At 42.7% G+C, this 20497-nt stretch overlaps 1 protein-coding gene across 3 annotated transcripts in view; it reads right to left on the reverse strand.

The window, feature by feature from the left end:
• Positions 1 to 3523: 3523 nt before the first annotated feature.
• Positions 3524 to 20497, reverse strand: part of ANO5 (anoctamin 5) — a 97810-nt gene continuing 80836 nt past the window's right edge. For all 3 annotated transcript variants that reach the window (XM_024214877.3, XM_029911478.1, XM_024214875.3), the window contains 7 exons: positions 17487 to 17656; positions 13828 to 13925; positions 13370 to 13500; positions 11484 to 11689; positions 7960 to 8141; positions 6069 to 6174; positions 3524 to 4467 (listed from right to left, as the gene is read on the reverse strand). In XM_024214877.3, the coding sequence (XP_024070645.1) occupies positions 4243 to 4467; positions 6069 to 6174; positions 7960 to 8141; positions 11484 to 11689; positions 13370 to 13500; positions 13828 to 13925; positions 17487 to 17656 (1118 nt within the window). In that variant the 3' untranslated portion in view covers positions 3524 to 4242. The remainder of the gene's footprint in view (positions 4468 to 6068; positions 6175 to 7959; positions 8142 to 11483; positions 11690 to 13369; positions 13501 to 13827; positions 13926 to 17486; positions 17657 to 20497) is intronic.

The raw sequence follows: 20497 nt of genomic DNA on the forward strand, positions 1-20497 counted from the left end.
CAAAATCTATGTTACAGCTGCAGTTAACATAACTCAGCCCTTTAACTCCAGACACATGCCGAATTTTACAAAACAAGCAATATTTAAAAAAAAAGTTGACAGTCCAGTTAAAAAATAAACATTGCTTTATTCACCAATGCATTTTAAATCTCAGTATTGTACACATAGGCTAGTTTAATGCAATGTTTAAAAAATTATCCCAGGATTAGTGAATCATATACATCAGTACGATACTTAACAGTCAAAAATACCAGTCCATTTACATGACAATATCAGTTGGAAGCAAAAGAGGCAAACAGCTGAGTAAGAAAATCTATCCTTCCCTGCCACTTTCTCCTGCAGTCTGAAACTGGCAACATTATTAAACAATTTACATAAAAAAGATAAACCACAGTAATAAATTTGCTAGAAAAACAGTATAGTGTTTTGTGGTTGAACGCTTATTTCATGGTCATTTGCTTATATCATCGCATGTTAAATCTTTCTATAGCACAAATATCACCACTATATTGGGGAAAAAATTCCCGGATCGGGTTACTCTTTATACTTAAAAGCCAATAATCTTCCTCATTTACTAATTCTATTGAAGCAATCCACTGTTGCTGAAAAGTTACAGTAGCTACAACACCAAACTCGTTTCACTGTGGTTAAAGGACACTTTTAGAGACATATATACAGTCATAGTATATATTTTGTACGTTCAATATTAATGTTCAACATCAAAACTAGGTATTCAAATGTACAAAAACCCAACACAGAATATTTAATACTTTCAGATTCCCAGTATGGCTTTTATTTTTGCCACTTTGCAACACCTTTCAGGAAAAAAAATATCATCTGTGAAAGGTTATGCTAATAAAAGTTTGTTGAAACAATGCTTAGCCACTAACAAAGAAAAGGTAAATAGTTAAATTCTGAGACAGCTTAGACCGACCTGTTCTTATGTAACTTTAGCTGTTAATTTCATGATAATTTACTGTCTTTTAAATAGTTTTTTGTGCACACCAAAAAGTGATGCTTTAAAGTGTAAAATATGTGTATGTTTAAAGCTGATCCCAGAGTTTTTCACTTTTCAATATATACTATAGTATGTGAAGAAAACAACCCAATGTTCCTAGAGTATAAGATTACATAGTAAGTGCTCTCCGAAAATGAACTAGAAGTAAGAAATGGGGCCACGTGTTAAATCAGCTTCATTGTTTTACTACCTGGTGCTTCTGCACATCAGTGCTGCATCCTTATCTTTAACTTATTTGTTTCTCTCCTTCTTGTGTTGGCAATGGACAATGCATCTTAAAAAACAACTACATTGCTGGAAACTTTTCAAGTGTGGCAAACTAAGACTTTTTTTTTTTAAACTACAAAGACTTGGAGTAATTGACATTCTCTTAAATCTGCATGAATACAACATCAGATACTGAGTTTACTGGTTTTTAACTTGAAAGCAGACCTTTTGTGCATCTTGTTCAGAGGTTACATTACCATGTTGTATCTTTTCACCTTACTACTTTACACATGCTTTGCCGGTTGCTAACAGTAACAAAATTATGAAAATAATTTAAACTTGAAAATAATATGAAAACTGCACATTCTCCATTTAATTTACAGTATTTGTAAAATATCTGTAAAAAGCAGCAAAGTGCTTGTATCGTTTACTATGGTTGGGTAGAGTATACAGAATTACAGCAATTGTAATGAATCTTTGGCTTATTGCACTTCATAATATAACATACGCTCTTAAGCAGCAGACTAATCTTAGCTATACATGCACTTCTACAATGAATCAGAGTTTTTAAAGTTACATCAATGTTACCACGCAATCTCAGCTCATCACATATACTAATCGCCAATGTTACAGATTTAACTAAGTAGCCCTGGGGAAACCCACGTCAATAAAGATTCTGGGAAGCCTGACTAAGAAAGCCAAGTGAGTATTCAGTCATCAAATGTGGTCAGTTGCCACTCTGCTCTTAAAGCACACCTTGCTGAATTACAATGGAAAGAGATGTACATCTTCTTAACCTTCCTGGCCGGTAGGAGAATCATGTGATGTTCATTCGAGGTAAACATTTTATCATTAGAAATTCTACCAGTAATGTTAGTTCTGCCCAAGACACAGATTTAAAACTCTGTTATAATAATCAGCTAATTAGCCAGGTATTTATTATATTCTTTTTCTGATTCACAAGTTTGCTCTGCTAAAACCAAAAGTAGAACCGAAAACTTGTGGATTTAGTAAACAATGAGTTCTTTAGCTGAAAGGCAAAATAGATGATGGGGGTTTTAGTCTGGTACATTTGAGTAACTATAACTTTCAAAGTGCAGATATACTAAAATTCCAAATATCACTATCTAGCATACTACATTTTGGGAGAATACAGCAAGTTCATTGCGTCTTCAGCTTGCAGTCCACTTCACAGTGCTTTCCACTCTTTTGCATAGCACTGACAAACTGAAGTTTGCATATGTAGCCATTGCTAAGCCAACACTATGCACCGCCATATGGAGGTTCAAAGTTTCATGATGCCTGCAGGTTCACTTTTAAGATATGCTATATCATTTAATTATACAGCTAGCATTTTCACATCTTGTGTAAAATGCATATAAACAAGGCACTAAGCATTGTAAGGTTGATATGTCTTTAAAATATAGTAAAATCAGTAAAACCTTTGTAATTAGAATTATATAGCAAGGGCAGTGCTCATAAACAGCTTGTAGCTATCTTGCACAAATAGCTGACAATTAATATACTTCATACCTTTGCAGACAGCCCCATGACAAAATAAAAAAGGTTTCTTCTTGGCAAGATTAAAAACAAAAAAATTCAAGGGTTCCTACTATCAGGACAATGGCTACATAAATGTACATTGCTTGGCATTTTAAAAATATTAAGAATACTTAACTTTATCGCTTTATAATCACATTCACATACAAACACAATGACATATATAGATCAATTTGTATTACAGTCCAGCTACCCCACACTGGGGTCTGTTCAAAATTCACAGCCCTGTGGTGAATTCCTGAAGAATTTCTGACTAGGCGGTTCAAACCATTTTATCCCTTTGTTGTCATTCTCAGAGATAACATGTGCATAATCAGAAATCATATGACGGGGCAGACCCCTACTAACTTAGTATAGTTTTTCAAATGATGTCTTGTAGAGTTAAGAAATAAAACAGCTAAGTTTCCTTAAATAATGTAGTCTAAACTAAACTATCAAACCCTGGCAAAAGTACTGTAACTAGCAGATTATTCCACAAACTTTCAATGTTTAAACTTTATTACGAGGAAACTCTTTAGCAGAGGAGGATTATTCAGAGTAAAAAATTGAAAATAAATTAAACTATTCTTTTTCTTCATTAGGAGGGATAGCTTCTTCATGGGGAGGGATTGCTCAGTGGTTTGAGCATTGGCCTGCTAAACCCAGGGTTGTGAGTTCAATCCTTGAGGGGGCCACTTAGGGATCTGGGGCAAAATCAATACTTGGTCCTGCTAGTGAAGGCAGGGGGCTGGACTCAATGACCTTTCAAGGTCCCTTTCAGTTCTAGGAGATAGGCTAAATAAATAAATTAATGGAGATATCCTATCTCAATTCTGAGCCTTAAAAAATCCAAAGTAGAATTAAGTCAATATATCTTTAAAACACATGTTCCTAAAAAAATGAATACAAGTTGCAAGCCCGTGAACAAATATTATATATGAAATGTAGTGGATACAAAAAAAGATCATTGTGCCTTCAATGTTAGCTAATTAAGTTGTGATGTTCTAAACACTCATTCTCAATCTTCTCCGTAGCAGGAGCTGTCCAGTACATACCTTGCCATCTAGCTGGGAGCTAGTTGGCACTGCCCCCTCCTTCTCCCATTTAGAAGTATGGGAAGCTCAGGGTAGTCATGACCCTCATACACCTGATCACAACCTCTTGGGGAGAATCACAACCCCTACGCTGGGAATCAGTGTCACAGGATTTCCAAATAATATATTGATTTTTAGACCCATGAGATTTATCCATTGTCCAGACCAATGGGTAGCTACAAAACAGGGAAATTGAGAAATAGTATTTACCAAGCCTACAATACTCAGCAACAGGTGTCTTTTAGAAAAACAAATGTTTAAAATCTTTGGACTGAAAGCAAAGGGTTAAAACTATCATATGGCTTTCAACATACTGCATACTGAGCAGATCACAGATAAATAAGGACTAGAGTTTCAGGGACTAAAATCGGATAGCCCCTCCAGCTACATTGCCTGGGATAACTCCACTTTTCCTTCTGTGGCAATTACTTCCTTTTCCATGTTTTCATACGTCTTGCATTCACATAGTTTCTGCTTCAGCTTATTGAGTTCATATTCATGCAGGATTTTTTGAGTTAAGAACTTTTCACGTTTTATTCTGGCTTTCACCTCTGCTGGAACGTCTGGAATCATCCAGGCCACAAAGAATTTGACAATGAACACAATATGCTGCCAAAAAAAAAAAAAAAAAAAGAGGCAAGGGAAAGTGATGATGATGTATTACAGAATAAAGGAATAATTAGATCTCCAGCTAAAAAAGCACTACATAAGAGCTAGGTATTATTATTAAAAAGAAATTTTCTCTTTTCCTTTAAAACTGAGCATACTGTAATATGACTGTCCTGGAACAATACACATCATGTTACAAAAAATGCTGCTATTTTTGGATTTTATGTACAAATAAAAAGATTATAAAACACCCTTACACTTAAACACCAACTTTGATCCCAAAGTGCTTCATAACAGGTTCAGGAGGAAGAGTGATACCTTCTGAATCGCTAGCACCATTTTGCTGGATCTAGATGGCTCGTTGGAGATAACAGTAGCAGGGTGATTACCCAGCTCCGGCCCTGCAGGGGTTAAAAGCAGCCCTGGAGAGGGCTGTGTCTGGGAAAGGCTGATTGTGGAAGCAGCCACAGCTGAGGCCACCCCCCAATCAGGCCACAGCTGGCCCTATAAAAGGACTGTGAGCCAGGAGCTCAAGGGAGGAGTCTCTCTGTAGTGGTACAGAGAGAAGGACCTGGCTGCCTGGGAAGCTGAGGGGGGCGGTACCTAGGGTAGAGCAGTGCTGGGGAAGGGCAGAGGGAGCTGGGAAGCTCCAGTCTAGCAAAGCCCCAGGCTGCAGGCCGAGTTGAGGGCCCACAAAAGGGTACTAGGACTGCAGAGGGGCAGCCCAGATACAGGCGGAGGCAGCTGGTCCAACCCCCTTGCCGATGATGAGTGGTTTATAGACTGTAGTCAGCCCCAGGGAGCAGGGGCTAGATGATGACTGGCAGTAGCCACTGAGGCAAGATGGGGATAGGAGGTTGGGGGTTTCCCTGGGTGGGGAGACCTAAATTGTGGATTGCTGCGGTGGTTAGAACCCCTGGGCAAAGGGCACCAGGGTCTGGGAGGAACACGGGGGCCAGCGACAGACGAGACATCAGCTGTCAGAGGGTGCTCTGGAGTTGGAAAAGAACAAATTCCCTAGACAACCAGCAGGAGGCGCCGTGCCAGTGAGTCTTCGCCCTACCACAATATCCCATCCACGTATTGACCCAGCTCAACTTGTGAGAACTGACAGGATCGCAGTGGGAAATGCCACGGATGCAGCTCATAAACAATCCCCCTACTCCTTTGATAGCCTGCAAAAGGCTGGCTTACTACTCGAAATGATTGACTTGAGCAATTTTAGCTGCTGCTCATCATATTAAAACACTTTTAGAAAGCAGTACTGCAGTCCTCTCACAAGTAGCACTCCCAACTAAACCAATGGGAGTTATACATATGGGAGGCCTAGTGGTTTAGTTATTTGCTTATTTGCATAAAAGGGTTTAACTCTGCTCTTTTCTTTGGACTGAATCTCTTGATTTCAATGGGAGTCTTGCCTGAGTAAGGACTGAGTGAAAATTGAGGGTTTGGTCTTTATTTTGTACAGCTGACATTTTCTTTGTGTTGCTTATGCAAGCGAATACAGGATATTATCAGCAGTTGTTTGACTTTCATAAAAAGATAGTAACTATATACAGAATGTATAATGTATTGATTTCAGAAGACTGATTGGCACATACCTCCATTATAATGATAAAGGCCATTTTTGCAGCAAGAATGTGCCAAAACTGCATAGTGTGTAAATATTTCTTCTCGTGGCCTGGTGGATATCGATAGTCTCTGTACCTGTTAGATATAAATAAATGTAAAGGTGAAATGTCATATTTAATCTGAGACAGACTACAAGCTCAGTGACATTTACATGCAAATACAGCTGTCATTTAAGGAACCTTTTGATCTTGTTCTAAATGTTCTGTTCTCTTTGGCAGGAACAGGTTGGCCCTCATAACTTGATTCTATTGCCAATTTGCTCAGACACTCTTATTCACAACAACACAGAATGGCTGAGGATGTGTGAGAAGTGAAATTTATACGTGGATTACTACTGTATTCAGGTGGTGACCAAATAATGGACAATTCCTGAATAGCACAATGGAAGCTGATTGAATGGTATCAGAATGGACAGATTTACTGGACAGATCAAGGGCTCAATGTGTGAGCAGGCATGTGTGTGTTCAGCATTAATATCTATGGCAGGATAAAGACAGACTACGGGAGCTTTACTCTGAGTCATGATCTATCTGTAGTGGATTTGTTTTGTATCCGATCATATGTTTCCCTTTTGTCATGGATGTCTCTGAAGTTCCTTCTCCGATCCACAATTCCTTCACTATGGACAAATCCAGGCTTTTTCACCAACACACTGAACCCTTATGGACATAATTCCTTTGCCATTGGAAAAATATGTCTATGCTAATGTACACCAGCTAAGAATATGTCCCAATATGTGTATACAGATATTGGCCCTTCTGTATAAAATGTCAAATACCTCGGCAAAGCCAGGCAGAAGAAGACAACACTAGAGTCATTTTGAAAATGCAGGGCTCCATCATGACAGTGTGAAGCACAACATTGCTCTTGAGAAACTTGTGCTATGCCAGGGCCTTATTCTTTGGGTATTTTTTCACTCCATTCTAAACCTGATTCTAGGAGGTTTACTTGTATCCAATCAGGCAACAGAAGCACACCATATGCACTGTGTGTTCAATCAAAACTCACCAGCTGAGCTTGGATTTTGAATACTTGCATCAAACTGCTTGTGACAGGGGTGACCAAACTTACTGGCCCTCCGAGCCGCATACGATAATCTTCATTAGTTCGAGAGTCGGGACCCGCCTGCCGGGGGCTGGGGCTTCAGCCCCACGGGAGGTGCCCAACAGGGCTCAGGGCTTTAGCCCCGCTTCTGCTGAAGCCCCAAGCCCTGGCAAGTGCGCCCCGCAGGGCTGAAGCCCAGAGACCGCCCCCTCCGCTGGGCAGAAGCCCCTACCCCACCACCCCGCTGCAAGGCAGAGGTCCTGAGCTTCCCCGCTCCGCCCCCAGTCTGGTAGGTGGAGAATGGGGGAGAGCGAGGGGAGCTCCATGAGTCTCACTTTAATGGTAAAAGATCTGCAGGTGGTTTGCAAGCCACAGTTTGATCATCCCTTAACATAGACCAAAATCAGTTTTAGAAACAGCCGAATTCAGAGGTGATGATGAGTGGTGAGTATCTAGGTTCCTTAGATTCAGTTAGATACCGTCAGACCTATTTCCAGCAATTACCAAAGTGGGATGGCTTTAAATCATACATTCTTAGTCTCTCCTGTTGGTTGCTTTCTGTGTTACACCCTTTTGCATGCCTTTGCATTTATTAGTTACACCAACCTGGACTCCTTTTGACTCAAATGAAAAAAAATTATGATTTTTTGTGGTTAGTGGGGTTATCTAAATCATTTTCTAAGGGAAGCTAGATCCTGCACTAGTTCTAACATTGAAGAATTAGGCCTATCTATTTTATAATTAAGTAAGAACTATCTACTTAGAAAACTGCATGTAAAACATAGAGACAATTATTTTTTTAAAATCACCACAAACCTGCATGTGAGAAAGTTCTCTGGATTATTTTCAGGCCTTTTTCCCTCTAGAAAATCTGAGACTTGGAACACAGATAGACTGTTGTTAATGTATCCAGACATGGGCGAATCTTCATTTGTAAAATAGGCATAGTAGTAAACTAAACGAGGGATCATATCAGATGTGAAGGCTACAATAAAGGCCTGAAAAAAGAAACAGAACTTGAGATGGTGCCGCATAAGCCGTGACTTAGTGTCTTGCTTAATATTTTCCTTTGAAATGAAATATCTGATTCTGTTTGACAGTCCAATGTGAAGTTGGAATGCTAGATGCAGCAGTTTATTGGTTTTCAGTTTATAAAAGTATCTTTAGTCACTGCTGCTATCTGGACATCCAGGAGCAGCTGCGGATCTAACTGAACCCATAGATTGTGAATCTTATTAACCATTCTCAACTGAAGGAATGAAATTACCTTGGCCAACTCCTATGGTTTCCCTTAGCCAACCAGCACTGCCAATACCATATCTGCACTGAGCTTCAGTAAACTAACTCCCATCCATGCCTCAATCTGGCCAGACACTGGGAAAGTCAAGTGAATGAACTACCCGGTCCCGGTTAAATAGCAATGGAGAGCTGCATGTCATCAAAAAGAAGAAAGGAGAGCAGCAGAATACGGACCCTGGACTTCAGAAAAGCAGACTTTGACTCCCTCAGGGAACTGATGGGCAGGATCCCCTGGGAGGCTAATATGTCGGGGAAAGGAGTCCAGGAGAGCTGGCTGTATTTTTAAGAAGCCTTATTGAGGGCACAGGAACAAACCATTCCGATGTGCAGAAAGAATAGCAAATATGGCAGGTGACCAGCTTGGCTTAACAGAGAAAGCTTTGGTCAGCTTAAACACAAAAAGGAAGCTTACAAGAAGTGGAAACTTGGACAGATGACTAGGGAGGAGTATAAGAATATTGCTCGAGCATGCAGCGGTGTAATCAGGAAGGCCAAAGCACAATTGGAGTTGCAGCTAGCAAGGGATGTGAAGGGTAACAAGAAGGGTTTTCTACAGGTATGTTAGCAACAAGAAGATCAGGGAAAGAGTGGGACCCTTACTGAATGGGGAAGGCAACCTAGTGACAGACGATGTGAAAAAAGCTGAAGCATTCAATGCTTTTTTTGCCTTGGTCTTCACAGACAAGGTGAGCTCCCAGACTGCTGCACTGGGCAGCACAGCATGGGGAGGAAGTGAGCAGCCCTCAAGTGGTGAAAGAACAGGTTAAGGACTATTTAGAAAAGCTGGACATACACAACTCCATGGGGACAGTTGCAACGCATCCGAGGGTGCTGACTGATATGATTGCAGAGCCATTGGCCATTATCTTTGAAAACTTGTGGCGAGCAGGGGAGGTCCTGGATGATTGGAAAAAGGCAAATATAGTGCCCATTTTTAAAAAAGGGAATAAGGAGAATCTGGGGAACTACAGACTGTCCCTCACCGCAGTCCCTGGAAAAATCATGGAGTAGGTCCTCAAAGAATCCATTTTGAAACACTTGGAGGAGAGGAAGGTGATCAGGAAGAGTCAACATGGATTCACCAAGGACAAGTCATGCCTGACCAACCTGATTGCCTTCTATGATGAGATAACTGGCTCTGTGGATATAGGGAAAGTGGTGGATGTGATATATCTTGACTTTAGCAAAGCTTTTGACACAGTCTCTCCCACAGTATTTTTGTCAGCAAGTTAAAGACGTATGGATTGGTTGAATGGACTATAAGGTGGATGGAAAGCTGGTTAGATCGTCGGGCTCAACGGATAGTGATCAATGGCTCGATGTCTAGTTGACAGCCGGTATCAAGTGGAGTGCCCCGGGGTCAGTCCTGAGGCCGGTTTTGTTCAACGTCTTCATTAATGATTTGGATGATGGGATGGACCGCACTCTCAGCATGTTTGCAGATGACACTAATCTGGGGGGAGAGGTAGATATGCTGGAGGGTAAGGATAGGGTTTAGAGTGACTTAGACAAATTGGAAGATTGGGCCAAAAGAAATCTGATGAGGTTCAACAAGGACAAGTGCAGAGTCCTGCACTGAGGATGGAAGAATCCTATGCACTGCTACAGGCTGGGGACCGACAGGCTAAGCAGCAGTTCTGCAGAAAAGGACCTGGGGTTTACAGTGGACGCAAAGCTGGATATGAGTCAACAGTGTGCCCTTGTTGCCAAGAAAGATAACGGCATATTGGGCTGCATTAGTGGGAGCGTTGCCAGCAGATCGAGGGAAGTGATTGGGGGCTGGGGCACATGACTTATGAGGAGAGGCTGAGGGAACTGGGCTTATTTAGTCTGCAGAAGAGAAGAGTGAGGAAGGATTTGATAGCAGCCTTCAACTACCTGAACGGGGGTGTAGCAGGGTGGTCACCCGCTCCTGCCTGGAAGGGCTTAAAGCAGTCCGGGAGAGGGCTGTGGCAGAGAAAAGCTGGGCTGATGGGGAAAGCAGCCACAGCTGTAGCCAGTGCAATCAGGGCCCAGCTGGCCCTTATAAGAGGGCAGTGGGCTAGAAGCACAGAGTCTCTCTCTCTCTCTCTCTCTGTCTCTAGAGGGAGAAGGGCCTGGCTGCTGGGAGCTGAGCGGAGTACCTGAGGTGGAGCAGGGCTGGGGGAAGGCCAGAGGAGCTGGGGAGCTCCAACCTGGAAAGCCCCCAGGCTGCAGGCCTAGTGTAAGGCCAAAGAGATACTGGGGTTGCAGAGGGGCAGCCCAAGGGCAGGTAGAGGCAGCAGAGCCAACCCTCCCCTTGCTAGTGATGAGTGGCCAGTGTGCGGGGGCTAGATGGTGACTGGCAGTAGCCAAAGACGGAGGCGAGGTGGGGATAGTGGGTGGGGTTCCCCTGCGTGGGGAGACCCAGAAACTGTGGGGATACTGCCAGGGGGTAGCCCCCATGAGAAAGGGGGGCACTAGGTCCAGGAGGGACAGAGGGCCAGCGGCAGCGAGGCACCGGCCTGCAGAGGGCGCTCCGGGTCAAAAGAGCTAATTCCCAGGACGACCGACAGGAGGTGCCGCACCGGTGAGTCGTCACCCCCGTCACAGGGGGGTTCCAAAGAGGATGGAGCTCGGCTGTTCTCAGTGGTACCAGATGACAGAACAAGGAGCAATGGTCTCAAGTTGCAGTGGGGGAGGTCTAGGTTGGATATTAGGAAAAACTATTTCATTAGAAGGGTGGTGAAACACTGGAATGGGTTACCTAGGGAGATGGTGGAATCTCCATCCTTAGAGGTTTTTAAGGCCTGGCTGGACAAAGCCCTGGCTTGGATGATTTAGTTGGGGATTGGTCCTGCTTTGAGCAGGGGGTTGTACTAGATGACCTCCTGAGGTCTCTTCCAGCCCTAATCTTCTATGATTCTATGATCAACACCCTGGTAGCACTGCAACTCAAATGGTGGTGTTATACACATAATGAATAGGTTCTATGCAGAATGAGAAACAGTAGAAGCTGATTATAAAACCTACAAATCCTGAAAATATGAAGAATCATAAGCAAATGGACTTAGTTTACTTACGTTAGTGACAACAGACAAGATGGCCATTCCATTTAGAATTTCTTGCCAAACTCCTATACTGTGGGCTTTGGCAGCAACAGGCCTCCTGAACTGAGTGGTAAGCTTCCAGGAATCTACTCGAATCTCCAAGATATTATTCATCAGTGCAAGAAGGGGAGCCAGTGGAAAAGAGGCCACAAACAGAGTAATAAATCCGAACTGAATGACTGCATGGGAGGAAGGGAAATGAACAACAATTGTTTTGAACTCTAGGGAAATTATCTTTAAGTTCACAATTCATGCTATTGTAATACCAGAGCATTCAAGATAACCCTACCAAGTGAAAAACAACTCTAGTGGAATGTATTCATATCACCAATTTTCTAAATTACAACAACGTGCTAATAAAAGTATAGTATCCAAGTACTTTCAAGAAAGAATAGCATGTGTGTGTTATAACTGAAAAACTCAGCAGTTTGGAGAAGAGATTGAATGTACAAAGCAGTAAAGTCTGACTGACCAGACTTGGACTGATGCAGGACTTTACATGCTGGCTCTCAAACCCTCCAATTATTTTATAGACCAACCTCTTTTAGCTTTTAATTAATTTTAATTCATTCCCGAACAAGAAATTGTTGAACATGTATTCTTCCCTTGTGACTCTATTGTTCATGTGTTTATTGACAGTTCATTATATATGTGATTAGTGCCACTGGTAAATCTTAATATGAATTAAAAAATTACAAACTATATACATAAATAATCACTTTAGCTACCACCAAAATGAAAGCACCTCTGGTGTGGTATGTGGCAGCCTTTTCAGTTGTGCCAACACTACCCCACAATAGTTTAGACACAGAAAGTGAAAAGGAATACTATATCTACTTAAAGTCCAAGGAGAATGTAAAACACCATAAAATTTGGCCAGGACATTGGCGTTAAATACGGTTCCAAAACTGTCATGAGATCTCTAATAACCACATGTGGTCAGGACTTCAATTTTCCATCACAGCCAAAAAACAGAATCTCCAACAACCAAGTGGTGGCTGAATTATGCTGGGGCAATCGTTTAATTATGATTCAGGAAAAGGAAAAACATGTACTGCATCTTCACTGCCACCAGCAGCTACTACAGCAGCTATTTTTTATCACAGCCCAAGGTGAAATGGCTACATGACACGAATGTGGCTAGGTAGTTCCAAACAAGATTTATAGATTTATATGCACAGCTTAGGAGTATCATTAAGAGGGATACCACCAGGCAACCCTTTCAACAAATTTTGTCCTTTCTATTTGACAGACACTGATTTTTTTCAGTGTTTTCTGGATTTTGCATGGGCTTAATTTCTGTTTTTTTTTAGTTAGCTGTTTGCAAACTGTTTCATCAGTCATGTCGGCATCATTTAAAAATAGTGCCAGTTGGTTAGCTCATGCGCCCTCTGCTGGTCAGCTGGGTAGTATCAGAGCACAAATCAGTGCAGACCCAAAACACAGTGGATTCTCTGATCCACATTGTGGATCTCATATCTGCAGTGCAGATTCTTACAGCATACTTGGCACTCATCCCATGGTCAGAGTTTCCACTATCAGTGGAAGTTATGCCTGGGAAGAATGGCAGAATATGCACTAGAGAGATGCAGTGTGGATAACAGATCCACCATCCAACTGAGAGAGAAACAGTTCCTGGATATATAAATACTATGAACAAGAACTTTGCTCAATGCATTATAACAATATAAAGGCAGCTTCAGTTATTGGGCTGACCTATTGAACTCCTATCAATGAATTCTATGCTGCTTACAATACTTATCAGAGAACAAGCCAACCCCCCAACTGGAAAGCTCTGTTCTTATAACCATAATAACAAAGTTTCTTATCCTCATTTCAAAGTTGTGTTTTCAGCTCACCCATTTCTAGATATTCATAGAATAGCCCCAAGGCTCCAAAGCTCTGCAGATCATGATCCTGCTCCCAGCGACTATATAAATTCTCTGGATTACATCTGGCTTTCCTGCGTCCCCACCAATTCCAAATCCAGCTGTGTGTGTGGGGAAATAGGAACAATAAGGGAGGGGGGAATATAGAGTCATGATTAGAGAATATATTGTGCGCTATAAATTGATTCATAAGCACCTCTTTCCCCCAAAGGAAACCAACTCCTCACTCCCATACTGAACAGTCTTTACAAACATCTCCTACAGAAAAGAAGCCAAAAGAACTCTAAAAATTTGATTTACTTTTCAGCACTTACGCGGTTAATTTACCTACAGCATTTCTCTCAGCATGGCCAGTGAAATGATGCTACTCATCACCCTTAATTTCAGCCATCTACAAACCGAGTGGCTCAATGTAAGGCATGACTTACGGTACAATGGCCTCTTGTATATTTCCCCAAATCTGTTTGCCGGCCATAACTATGGTGAGCTGTGTTGTCAATTCAATCAGGCAGCCTGCAGGATCACACTGACCAAAAAAAGAAGTTGGGGAGAAAACAATCATGAAAGTTACTAAGTTGGCCATCACCTGCATACAATACAATTTAATGTAAGAAAGAGTTCTTAAAGTGCTTAGGGAAAGAAATAATTTGCACTTCAGCTTCCAGCTAAAAATTCACCTTCAGGGAGACTGTTCCAAAAGGCTAAACCGTGTTGTATTTTTGTCCAAAAAGGAAATGTGCTAGGTAAAACATTTCAAAATTGAAATATTCAGACCATTTGAAAGACAAAGTGACTCAACAGGGCTTAGACTGGCCTCTCTGGGTCTATCTACACTGCAGTTGGGAATGTGTTTCCCAGCTCAGGGAGACGGACTCGTGCTAGCTCTGCTCAACCTAGCACACTAAAAATAGCCGTGTGAATGGAGAGGCATGGGCACTGGCTTGGGCTAGCCCCCTGAGATTGGATCCATGGGGTCAGGTTGGGGCTTGGACTTGGGTAGCTAGCCTGAGCCACTGCCCATACAGCAATGTCCACATTATTATTTTCAGTGTGCTAGCTTGAACAGACCTAGTCCATGCTCCCAGCTGAGTGCAGACATACCCCGTATGGGTGCATGTGGATGGGGCATAAGCAGTCTTCCAACTTCCTCCAGTAACAGTTCCTGCCTTTCCCATTAAATCCAGTGAGATGCCAACATGGCACCAACATTGGTACCTCGAAATACCAGAGGCCAAATCCCAAGTACTCAACTCCTGCATCTCCCATTAACTTCATAGAGAGCTGGATGTATTTAGCACTTCTCAGGATTTGGCCCTCGCTGTTTGCGGATTTTTAAAATTTCTGTTCCTTATCAGGGCCACCATGAGAATTTACTGGCCCTGAAAACATCTAGAAGACTTCAGTCCCTAACTTTGGTAATATAGCTGCCCTTTGTTTGCCTCAAGCTATTTTTCTCCCTCTTGCCCTCCAGGCAACATTCAACACCCAATTTTGCCTTCGGAGGTTTACACATGGCTTCACTGGGAGTCGTGCATCAATATCCAAAGCCAGAACTTTTAGAAGTGTTTTGCATGCAGCAGAAGGCCAGTCATCTTTGATGCTAACCTGTGTTCAAAATGCTGGTGGAGATACCTTAATGTCAGTGAGCACTTACATTTACCCTGGCTTTAATCTGCCCAGAGGAGCACTGTCTTCACCCGCGTACAGTACTCACAGAGCCAGAGGCCCCACTAAACAGAGCCAGTACATCACTGAGATAAGTAAGGTGCCCATCAATGATTTAGAAAAAATAATTCTCAAGGTCCTCATGCTGTTTAGGGACAGTAAATTCTCATGGTGGCCATCATAAAGAGCAGAAGTTTTAAAGACTAGTCTTCTTTGCAAACAGCAAGGGCCAAATCCTGAGAAGTGCTAAATACATCCAGAGCCAGAAAGGGATTTAGGTTCCTAACTGCTGCTTTAGGCACATAAATCCAAAATCTAGATCCTCCAAACCCTCACTCAGCAGCCACCTAATCCTGTAGATATCTAAACTCCCTACGTACCTAAATTTACACCTGTAAAGTCCCAGCAATGAACAAACCTCTTCCAGTGGGCATGAGCAATACTGTTCAAATCATGACTTTGCCAAACTGTTCAGAGCCAAGCTTACGTCTAAACTTTTGCAGAATCCTCAAACTACATATCTGCAGGGCCTGATCTGGTAGGCAGGCTTAGAGGTCGCCTTAGGCCATACCTACCAGATCCGGCCCTGCACAAAATACAGCGGTGACAGATATGATGATATCCTGCCATATCTTGGGCAAACCTTATGGAATTACATTTTAATACCTTTTGGGTCCCTTATATTGAAAATGCAAACTGTGTATTATTGTACAGAACTTCTTTAGGAGGAAGGCAGTATTAATTAAATCTCTGGAAGATATTAGGAACTTCAAAGGTCTTTTGGGGACGGTAAGTGTGAAGTGGATTTCCTAGGAAATACTTAGGGGTGAGGGGAATGCAAATGACCCCCTCAAATCCATCCTTTGAAAGCTGCACTTTGAGCAGAGACCCATTGGCTAATTACCTAGTCATGATCTCTTCAAAGAGCCATGCTGGATAAATGAGAAACTATCTTACTCTTGAGGGTTCTTGTTCAGAGCAAAGGGTATGGTGAACTTGAAACCCCAGGAAAACCCCAGGTTGAAGGACTGCTCCTGCCAGAGCCCAGGTTGTAGTTGGGGTGATCCCTGGTAAGCTATTAGCATGTGTGTAGGTTTTATTGTCTTTAATATGTTTTCTCTATAGTGCTTTTACCTTAAGAATATGTGCTTGCTTAGAAAGAACTGTGTGGTAACTTACAACTGTGGCAATTACACTGTGTACCGTCTCTGAGAAGAGAATGAAGAAGGCAGCCTGACTTTTGCTGGGAATAACAGTGAAAGCAGGGACCTGGAAATACCCTGGTCAGGAGGCAGAGGGACACACATCTCTCTGCCAGAAAGGCAACGGCTGGGAAGCTCGAAGACCAAGAATGGGTGCCCTGCTGGACCACTGAGGTGAAGTACAGGTGCAGTTGCCCCAAACTGTGACAATAGCCTTGGAGGTGGTCATGGTGCCAGAGTCACCATTATACTAACAGTCCAGTGACTGGAGAACTCACCCTGGTTATGAGAGATCTGGGTTCAAATCCCCACTCTGCCTGATTCACAGCAGGGACTTGAACCCAGGTCTCCCATCTCCCAGGTGAGTGACTTGCTCAATGAGCTATGGAGTATTCTGGGCCAGGGCTCTCTCAATCTCTCCTGCTGAAACTATTCCATACTGTGTAAAACACTTAAATAGTTGTTGGGGTAGGGATTGGAGCCCAGGTCTTCCAGCAGAATGCGCTAATTGCTAAGCTATAGAGTTATTCTCTCTGGTTCAGTGGGTCAGATGCTCTAACCGCTGGGCATAAGGGAGCTGCCACCATCACCATAATTTTTTGGCAAGAAAGAGCTGAGCTGGCTTAGGCACCTAACTCCAGGAGAGGGTTCACAGCTGTGAATCCCAAGTGGCAATAAGCATCTCCCTCCAGCACCTAACTCCCTTTGAGGAGCACAGCTTAGGCCACAACCTTCTCCTCTGCATTTCTTATAGTGTTGTTAGGCATCTCCCCTCTCAGCTTGCTGCCTTCTGAATCCCATTCTTAACTACCTAACTCGCCCCTTCCACTGCATAGGGAGCCTCGGCAGCTAATGTAGGGCTGTGGATTCTACTGGGTGGCAGGGTGCCTAAATGTTAGGTGTTGCAATGCTGACCCTAAGTCCCCTTTAAGGATCTAGCTCTAGATCCTTAGATATACCTGGACTCCACTTGGTGTCCCCAAGGAGGAGGGGTAGGGGCCCTAGGTAGCTTTCTATTATCTTTTCATCTTTCTGATCCTGTGAACATTCAAGGGCTAGTTCGGTCCCTAGTGCCAGTTTAGAGCAGCAACAGGGCATTCATTCCAAGCACCTTCCCACATCTAGAAAACTTCTGTTATCAAGGGGATGGAGGCGTTAGTGAGGATCTGGCCAACTGTATTTATTATATATCCTCCTCCTAAGTCCAGAGGAATGCATACCTCTTCATTTCTCCAGCGACTAAACATGTATGTATATGTGCCAGGGTATCCCACAAATTTCCCTTTGAAGAAAGCCACATAGAAGCAGGATGAGTAGTAGTTGACAAACTGGAACAGGAACATCTTCATAGTGAGTCTGTTCTCATACTCCAGGTGAGTTCTTGGGATCTCTGGGAAACCAAAATAAAAATTTTAAAATTGCCTTTATCCCATTTCAAACATGCAGATTCATAAATGTTTGTCACCTTCAGCAGTCTAACATCTCAAGAAAACACATTACGGTCAGCAGCTGGCATTCCTGTTGTCAGACAGTACATCCTCTATGCACAGCACAGCTCTTTGAGCAGGGAGGGGCATGGGACTCATTCTAGAAATGCTAATCGGATCAGATTTCCCCCTTTTCACATATCGGCTAGTGTCACCAGCTCCACCTTGGAATCTTTCATCACTTAATTCCTCAGAGTAGCATTTCCCAAACTGTTGGTTGTGCCCTCGCAGGGTGAGAAAGTTTCCGTTTTGGCAGTAAAATAGAAACCTAGCATAGCTGGAGAAGATCTCCTGTGTTCTGAAAGAGAATCACTTGCTGCAGTTTTATAGGGCTGGATCTTCAAAAGTACTGTGCTCTCATAACTGTAAGTGAAGCCAGTGGGAGCTGTAGGTACTCAGCACCTCACAAAGAAAGGCCAAAGGTGGGTGAGAGAGCAAGGAGGCTTCCTACTTGTCAGGAAGATAGTTGAAGCAAAGAAGTAACATGCTGGTGTGATCACCACAAGGGTGCTACTGAGGACTCTGCTCCATCTTTTCCATCATGTTTGCTTTTCTCAGTAGCAGAAAGCACTAATCCCACCACTGGTAAAATAAACTGTAAAATATCATTAGCTAAATAGCCATTCTGAGCAGGAGGGGAGAGAAAAATAAACCACAAGAACTCAGGCTGGCCAGCAGTGGGCCGAATCTCCCTGCAGACACACTGGACTAAGCTGGCTTCGGGAAAGGGCTACTTTACTCTTCCCTGCATGAATGTTGGTGAGTTTGGCCTGACAAATAATTTCTGGCGCCCATAAAGGGCTTACAAGTAATTGGACAGTCCAAAACAGGGGAGTCATAATAGGGAAATATTTGGGAACTCTGGTCTTAGAACTACTGAAGTGACACATTTTGCATCTGGGTTCAAATTTTGCCCTCAAATGTTGACGCCACTGGTAATTAAATCTGTGCATCTCAGAGCAAAATTTGGCCTAATTGTTACATATAATTCAGGAATGAAGGTGGTAAATCACATTCTTGACAGATATAGTCAATGTTTCATACTCCTTTCTTCCGCTAAAGCTTCAAGTCCCAGCAAAGTGCAGATTCTCTTCTCAACATTAGAGGGCAGTAGTCACACAAAAGTGAAGAAGTCGATGATCTTTTCTGATTTTAGCTGATCATCACAAAACAGTGTGAGCTAATTTACAGAGGTCAATGGTATTTCACAGACAAGGAATTAGTCCTTCGCATTAATGTGCAGACATAAAAAAAAAGATTGTTTGAGCTTTCATGCACATATTAGTGGGATTTAGCAGGATTCAATTTGAAGATGAAAAAACAAATTAAATAGGAATCAATTTCTCTTCTATGCAAATGATTATCTTAGTAGTTTATTTGCGCCTATTATTCCATTATTGGACAGAGAGGGGAATAAAAGTTAAGAGCCAGATAATCAAATTTAGCCCAGAGAAGTAAGCAATACAGAACTACAGTTCTAGATGTGGTTTTCTTGTCCCAGTTCTGCTCACACTGAAGCCCATGGCAGAACTCCCACTGTAATTTCATTACAAATAGGGAGTAGGTAAGCTCCGAGTATACAAAGACAAGCAGCTGCAAAGTGAGCTGAACTCTCATAGTGCACAGTCCAGTCCACAGAGTGTTACTGACATGCTCCAAGACAGACCCCTTCCTATCCTTAAATCTAGAAGTACGATGCCAGGATTAAGACCATCTGAATACTTGAGTATTAGGGCACGTCTTCGCTACCCGCCGATCGATCTATCGGGGATCGATTTATCGTGTCTAGTGTAGACGCGATAAAATCGATCCCCGATCGCTCTGCCGTCGACTCCGGAACTCCACCGCAGCGAGAGGCGGAAGCGGAGTCGATGGGGGAGCGGCAGCAGTCGACTCGCCACCATCCTCACAGCCAGGTAAGTCGACCTAAAATACGCAACTTGAAGTTGCGTATCTTAGGTCGACCCCCTCCCAGTAGTGTAGACGTAGCCTTAGTTTCAGAAACTAACATGTTAGTGGACAGTACTTTTTTAGTTAGTTTGTTTGTTAAAACTGAACATTTGGCAACATACTCATTCTCTGTGTAATGCAAAGCAACTTCGAGGGGCTGAAAAATAAGAAGAAGCCGGATCGCTCCCTCCCAGGAAAAACACACACAAAGGGTCCTGGCGGAGGAAATTTCTACAAGGACCTCATTATGTAAATAACCATACACACTCCCATGTCAGTAATGGGCCTCCAGCAACATCCTCCAGTTCCTGGGCAGCTTGGCTCTATTGGAGATGCACTATCAGGGACCCCCACCTGGTCACAGACATGAGGAAAAAGATGAGACAGTCCTAAATCCACCTGCTCCTGCCCTCAGTCTCCACTCCCTTCCCGGTATGAATGCTGGATCTGCAGGCTCCAGTACTGTGGAAGCTTTCCCCACCCTGCTCCTTTTCCATAAGGGAGATCCAGGTGTACAAATCTGGGTGAGACAATTGTACACAATAAAATTAAGTTAAGGAGCATGCTTATTTAACTGGTCCTACTTGATGTAGAAAAGAGTGCTCCATTTTTAGAATCACAGTTAATTCATATTCAGGACTTCTAAAGGAAATTCTGCTAAACCAAGATGGCTTGATCTTGCTTTGAAGAGTTTAATATTACACACAATTATAATTTTATTTAGATTTCAGAACACGTTGCCTTGGTGTCAGGATAATTCCAGCATGTGCAGACATTATACAAAAAGATACACA

Source organism: Terrapene carolina, unplaced genomic scaffold (genome assembly GCF_002925995.2).
Source record: "Terrapene carolina triunguis isolate 2854851 unplaced genomic scaffold, T_m_triunguis-2.0 Scaffold96, whole genome shotgun sequence".
NCBI lineage: Eukaryota > Metazoa > Chordata > Testudines > Emydidae > Terrapene > Terrapene triunguis.